This window comes from Alligator sinensis, unplaced genomic scaffold, assembly GCF_000455745.1.
Source record: "Alligator sinensis unplaced genomic scaffold, ASM45574v1 scaffold274_1, whole genome shotgun sequence".
In the NCBI taxonomy this organism is placed as follows: Eukaryota; Metazoa; Chordata; order Crocodylia; family Alligatoridae; genus Alligator; species Alligator sinensis.
The window spans coordinates 45124-50979 of NW_005842124.1; the positions used below are offsets into that span (position 1 = coordinate 45124).

The 5856-nt window shown below is 48.4% G+C and overlaps 1 protein-coding gene across 2 annotated transcripts in view; it reads left to right on the forward strand.

Annotated features, from left to right (window-relative positions):
* Positions 1-976: 976 nt before the first annotated feature.
* BDP1 (B double prime 1, subunit of RNA polymerase III transcription initiation factor IIIB) overlaps positions 977-5856 on the forward strand; it is a 71189-nt gene continuing 66309 nt past the window's right edge. The window contains exons 1-2 of one of the 2 annotated variants that reach the window (XM_025205645.1): positions 977-1112; positions 4899-5008. In XM_025205645.1, coding sequence (XP_025061430.1) covers positions 4959-5008 — 50 coding nt within the window. In that variant the 5' untranslated portion in view covers positions 977-1112; positions 4899-4958. Of the gene's footprint in view, positions 1528-4898; positions 5009-5856 lie in introns of both variants that reach the window. The other variant, XM_025205644.1, reaches the window with a different exon arrangement.

Sequence of the window (5856 nt, forward strand, 5' to 3'; positions counted from 1 at the left end):
ATTCCTGCCCACGTGTATTATTATCTGTAAATGAGGACTAGAAACCTGGTCTTCTTAAAAATAGAGTTAATTAGTTGTGTTAGTCTGAAGTTACGCAGAAGTTAGGGCATGGTAGCATTTTAGCAACTAACTGATTTAGAACACTGTTTTCATAGACAACAGACATTTTAACATCTGAAGAAGTGGTTGGCTGTCTATAAAAGTGGTTAGACGAACACCTTGCTGGGGTCGTTTGACCCCAATACTTTTTCCTGCCATGGCAGGGGGTCGGGTTTGATGATCTGCTCAGGTCCCTTCCGACCCTACCAACTATGAAACTATGAAAGTGTATGCCTCTGAACCAGTTAGCCTCTAAGGTGCTGCTCTGCCTGCCTGCCTTCTTCCTTGTCAAAACTGGAAGCCATCTTCATGGAGAAACTTGTCTAGGGAAGGTTATTGACTTGTTTTTCTTAATAGGAACAGTGGAACTGGCACAATTACTAAATTCAGTTACACATCTGGATTCTATACAGTTAGGTTTGAGCTGTAAATACTGCAAAAGAATCTTCATACTTAAATGCCAATAAAAGTTTAAATTTAAATAATGAAAATGTTTTGTGTCACTTTGTCAGATATCCTTTGTGCAAGCTAAAACTTGGGGTGAGGAAATTGCTTAATATAATCTTATGTTTTGATCAATTAATATTATTAAAATGCTTTACCTTCAGTCAATGTGTACATTATCACAAGCAGAAACATGAGGTTAATTAATGGTAATCATTAATGCTAAAAGCTGATTAATAAGAGTTATTAGTTTACCTAGTGTGGAAGTTAGCATTGGATGTATATGGGTAAGTCTGCTTGGATAGACTACTTAAGGGGCAGTGCTTCTCTTCTCTCTCTTTAGGACGTAGATGCATACCTATTAATGCGGTCTTTAAAAGTAACAAGTGTGTTCTACATGGTATTTCATGACACTTTTTTTTAATTGTTTGTAGAAATGAAAGGGCGGGTGGTGCAAGTGATGCTGGAGAAGCCATTAAACCTGCAGATGGACCTTTGCAGAGGAGAAAAAGAATATCCACTCTGCCTAACTTGGCAAAACCCAGAGTTACGGTGCTAGCTGCACAACGGTCAGTATCAAAGCCTGCTCAAAAACAAGTACCTCAGTCTGTCAGTGGCAACACTTCACGGAAGGAATCCTCTGCATCAGATAAGACCAACAGTGAAAGCTCTCCAAAGTCTTCCAATCTGCCTGAAAAGAAAACACCTGTCCCACAAGTGCCACAGTTTTCCCCACTTAAAAAATCACGAAGCAAAGAGCCAAATGCCAGTATAATTGCTCATAAAAATGATGAAACTCTACAGAAGAGCACGCTCTCCCCTCTCAAGGAGAGACCTACCCAGGGAAGATCAAAAGAAGATGAAATGTTGCATGCAAAATCTACTCCAGCAAAAGAAAAGGAGAGGTGCTCAGATCGTGAAAGAATCCTTAAAGCCCAGAAGCTGAGAGAGATGCTCAAAGAAGAGCTGAGGAAAGAAAAACTGGTAAGGTCTGAAGTTGGTTGGTACTGAGGGTGAAGAGGAAACGGAAAGGGGGATAGTATCTTCCTGGTCTCTGTGGCCCGTCTCCTGTCTGTAGTAGTGTTGTCATGTTATTGGGATGTCAGTGTCATGGTGTTGCCAGCGGCTGCATGGTAATCCCTAGTGGGGATAGTACCTCCTGTGCCATTAAGGATAGAGTGGTGCGGAGAGAGGGCTTTTGTATTAAGTTGTTCTGAGCCAGTGGTAATGCTGTTCCCTCCCAGTGCAACTTATGTTGCATACCATTCACTTCTTGAGGTTTTGTTTCCACAAGTGAACCTTTATGTTGTCATAATGACAGCTATTTTTATAATGTGTTTTTCATCATTTGACTAATACAAGGTTGGGGGAAATGCTCTTGGAGGCTACAATTTAAGTTCTTTGACATTGGACAACTTGTTACATCAGCTTATTCACTCAGCTTTAAAGTGGTGGTTACTGGATACATTATGGGAAATTTGGAGCACTTCACAAATACAAACCTAATGATATTTTAATGAGGACAGAATGCATCAGCACAAAATACAGTATTTATGTACATAGCAAAAAAAAGCAGACATGAGAAGAAAAAGGCATGAATTGTCCTTTTTAAATGAACAAATCAACTTGGAAAATAGCCTGTGCAAAAGTGTGATTTAGGTACTACATCAATGTTTAATTGACCCCCAAAATGCTACATAGAATCATAGAAAATTGAGGTTGGAAGGGACCTCACAAGTTCATCTAGTCCAACCCCCTGCTCAAAGCAGGACCATCCCCAACTAGATGATTCCAGCCAAGGCTTTATGTAGCTGGGTCTTAAAAACCTCTCTGGGTAACCTGTTCCAGTGCTTTACTACCTTCCTCATGAGACAGTTTATCCTAATATCTAACCTAAACTTACCTTGATGCAACTTGAGACCATTGCTCCTTGTTCTGTCATCTACTACCACTGAGAACAGTCTAGCTCAGGGGCGGGCAGTTATTTTGGGCGGAGGGCTGCTTACTGAGTTTTGGCAACTCATCGAGAGCCGCATGACAGGCAGCAAGGGGCAGATAAATATTAATTTTCTACATTTTTTAGGGTCCCCACGGGCCGGATAGAATGGCTTGGCGGGCTGCATCCGGCCTGCGGGCCACATTTTGCTCACCCCTTGTCTAGTTCCATCCTTTTTAGAACCCTACTTCAGGCAGTAGAAAGCTGCTATTAAATCCCCCCTCAGTCTTCTCTTGTGCAGACTAAATAAGCCCAGTTCTCTCATCCTCTCTTCAGAAGTCATGTGCCCTAGTCCCCTAACTATTTTCATTGCCCTCTGCTGGACTCTCTCCAATATGTCCACATCCTTTTTGTAGTGGGGTCCCAAAACTGGACAGAGTATTCCAGATATGACTTGACCGGTGCACTACACACACCCTGGGAAGGCATTGAGGGAGGGGGGTGCCCCCAGATCTGCGCACGGAGAGGCTGGGACCACACCGGGCTCTTCCTGGTGGGGGCTGGGCCTGACTGCGCTCGGGGTGGGTGGTGGTGGCACTAGGAGGGGGGCTGGGGGGGCTACAGCCCACCCCTGTAGCCCTGTTCCTGTAGGCCCCCACAATGAGAGAGGGAGTGGGGTGGAGCAGAGGCAGGCACTGCCCAGCTGGGGCAGAGCGCCGAGCGGCTCCCCCGGGGGGGGGGGGGGGGGGGTGCCCCCCCCCCGCCACTGCATGCACCCTGGGAGGGTATGGGGGGCACGTGCCCCCAAATCTGCACAAAGCATGTGTCAGGATGGGGCCACTGGGCTGGGGCGGGGGCAGCACTGGGCTGTTCCCAGTGGGGTTGTGGGGTCGGGCTGCGCTGGGAGCAGGGTTCAGGCAGGCAGTCCGCCACTCCCCCCCCGGCTCAGTCCCCTGCCCTGGGTGGGCCGAGCAGCCCCTGCCCCACTTCCTCCCCCCAACAACAAACTTACCTGCCGGACCAGGCTGCTCTTCACGTGGCCGGTCTGCATCCTGGCCCCCCGTGTGCTCTGCTGTGGCTATGCACACACATGCGGAGTTCTGCTTGTTCCCTACAACCGTTTTAAGTACCCTTAGGGCTATGCGTACCCCTGGTTGACAACCGCTGACCTAGAGTATAGCACTTTTCAGTTGTTTTGCCTTTGTTGCCAGTATGCTTTGAATTAGAGTAGAGGTGATTATGCTTTGTGTAGAGGTGCACCAAATACATCAGTCCATATTTCGGTACGGAATATGTCAGTATGTCGCTGGAAAATGCGGCTTATATGCACGCAGCCTCAGCATGCATGTGGCCAGCCTGGCAGCTTGGATAGCAGCATCTGGCTGGTAAGTCTGTTGTTGGGGGGGGGGAAGGAGATCGAGGCTCCTGTGGTGATGGAGGGAGTGGTGTTGGGGCACGGACAGATGCTGCCCAGCCTTTGTGGGGCATTGGACAGCTGCAAGTGGCTTGTCTGGAGGGCGGGGTGGCCTCTATTGCTGTGTGCACCACTGGGAGGGCATATGCTCTATCCAAATCTGCGCGCAGGGCTAGGGCAGGCTGCTGCTGCGTGCTCAGGGCCAGGGGTGGTACCGGGCTCTTCTGGGCGGGGAAGGGGGCTGGGCCACGGCTGCATTCAGGGTGGGCAGAGGTAGCACTGGGAGTGGGGGCTATGGGGTGAGCTACAGCCACCCCAGAATTTGCCATAGTTTCCCTGTAGTCCCCCCTCCTAGTGCCTATGCCCAGAGCACAGCCCTGACCCAGCCCTGCCTGCCGGGAAGAGCGCAACACTGCCTGCAGCAGCAACCCGTCCTCTCCCTGCACACAGATCCAGGGGGCACATGCTCCCCATGCCTACCCCAGGGGTGCACGGAATGATGGGAGTCTCTCCCCAGACAAGCTGCTCATGGCTTTATCCTGCACCTTGCCCTGCTTTGGCTGGGCAGTGCCTGCAACTGCCCCGGCTTCACTCTCCCTCACAATGTGTGCCTCAATCTGTGCCCCCAACTTCCCTTTCCCCCACAACTGACTTACCAGCTGGATACTGCTCTCCATGCTGCCAGTCTGCATATTGACAGTCGGATCACTATCGGCTGATATGGCTCGTTAATAATCGGCCATCAGTATCAGTCAAAAAAATCTTTTATCGGTGTACCCCTAATTATGAGACTGTGTTTTTCCCCCATAAGAGCCTAGAAATCTCTCCAAAATCCAGTAGGAATTGCTGTCTTCACAAGAATTAATGAGCACTGTAAAATGAAAAATTATTATAGCATTAGATTAAATTTAGACCAGGCAGTTATTATGTGATATTTATTTACAAGGTAAAAGTACTTGTGTGACTATTATAAGCAATATATATGATTTTTTTTTTCGTATGTAGAAACACGGGAAATCCAGACAGAAGGTGGTTGAAGGTTTCACTGCAGCAGATCGTTCCAAAATGACCATGAGAGACTTGATATACTTCCTGCCACAGAACAATCCCATGAAGTAAGTCATTTTTTTTTCCTTCCTGACTACATTATTTTTCTCTGTGGTAATTTAATCTGTATGAGATGCAGCAAAAGCCACGTTATCCAGCACTTTACAAACCGTCATGCTCTATTAACAGGCATGCCAGTCAACATGGCAAAAGCAAAACTGGAAGTGCCCACCGTGGCACTTCTGGTTTCGCTGAGCCCCCACAGCCTGGGGCAAAGCAGCCTGTCCCCCAGCATACTGATGTGGCAGGAGTGGTGGCGGCCCGAACAGGCAAAGACACCTGTTCGGACCTCTTGGGTAACCAGCATATTTGGTTATCTGGCACCCATCGTGCCCCATGGGTGCAGATGACAAAGCTTTTGCTGTATACTTTTAGATCAGTCCTTAAGTCTACAGTCTTGTTTATCATTAGAATCATAGAAGTAGGGTTGGTAGGGACCTTGTAGATCTTCAAGTCCGACCCCCTGCCTGGGCAGGAGGAAAACTGGGCTCAAATGACCCCAGTCAGGTAGGCATCAAGCTGCTTCTTAAAGACCCCCATGGTAGGAGCCAGCACCACTTCCCTTGGAAGTCGGTTCCAGATCCTAGCCGAACTGTGAAGTAGTTCTTATGGATGTCTAATCTAAACCTACTCTCCAACAACTAGTGGCCGTTATTCCTTGTTATCCTGGGGGGGTGCTAGGGGAAACAAGGTCTCCCCCAAACCCTTCTGGTCCCCCCTAGTGAGTTTATAGGCAGTCACCAGGTCTCCCCTCAGCCTTCTCTTGTGAAGGCTGAACAGGTTCAGGTCCCGTAGCCTCCCATTGTAGAGTCTGCCCCGCTGTCCCCGGATCATGCGGGTGGCCCTCCTCTGGACC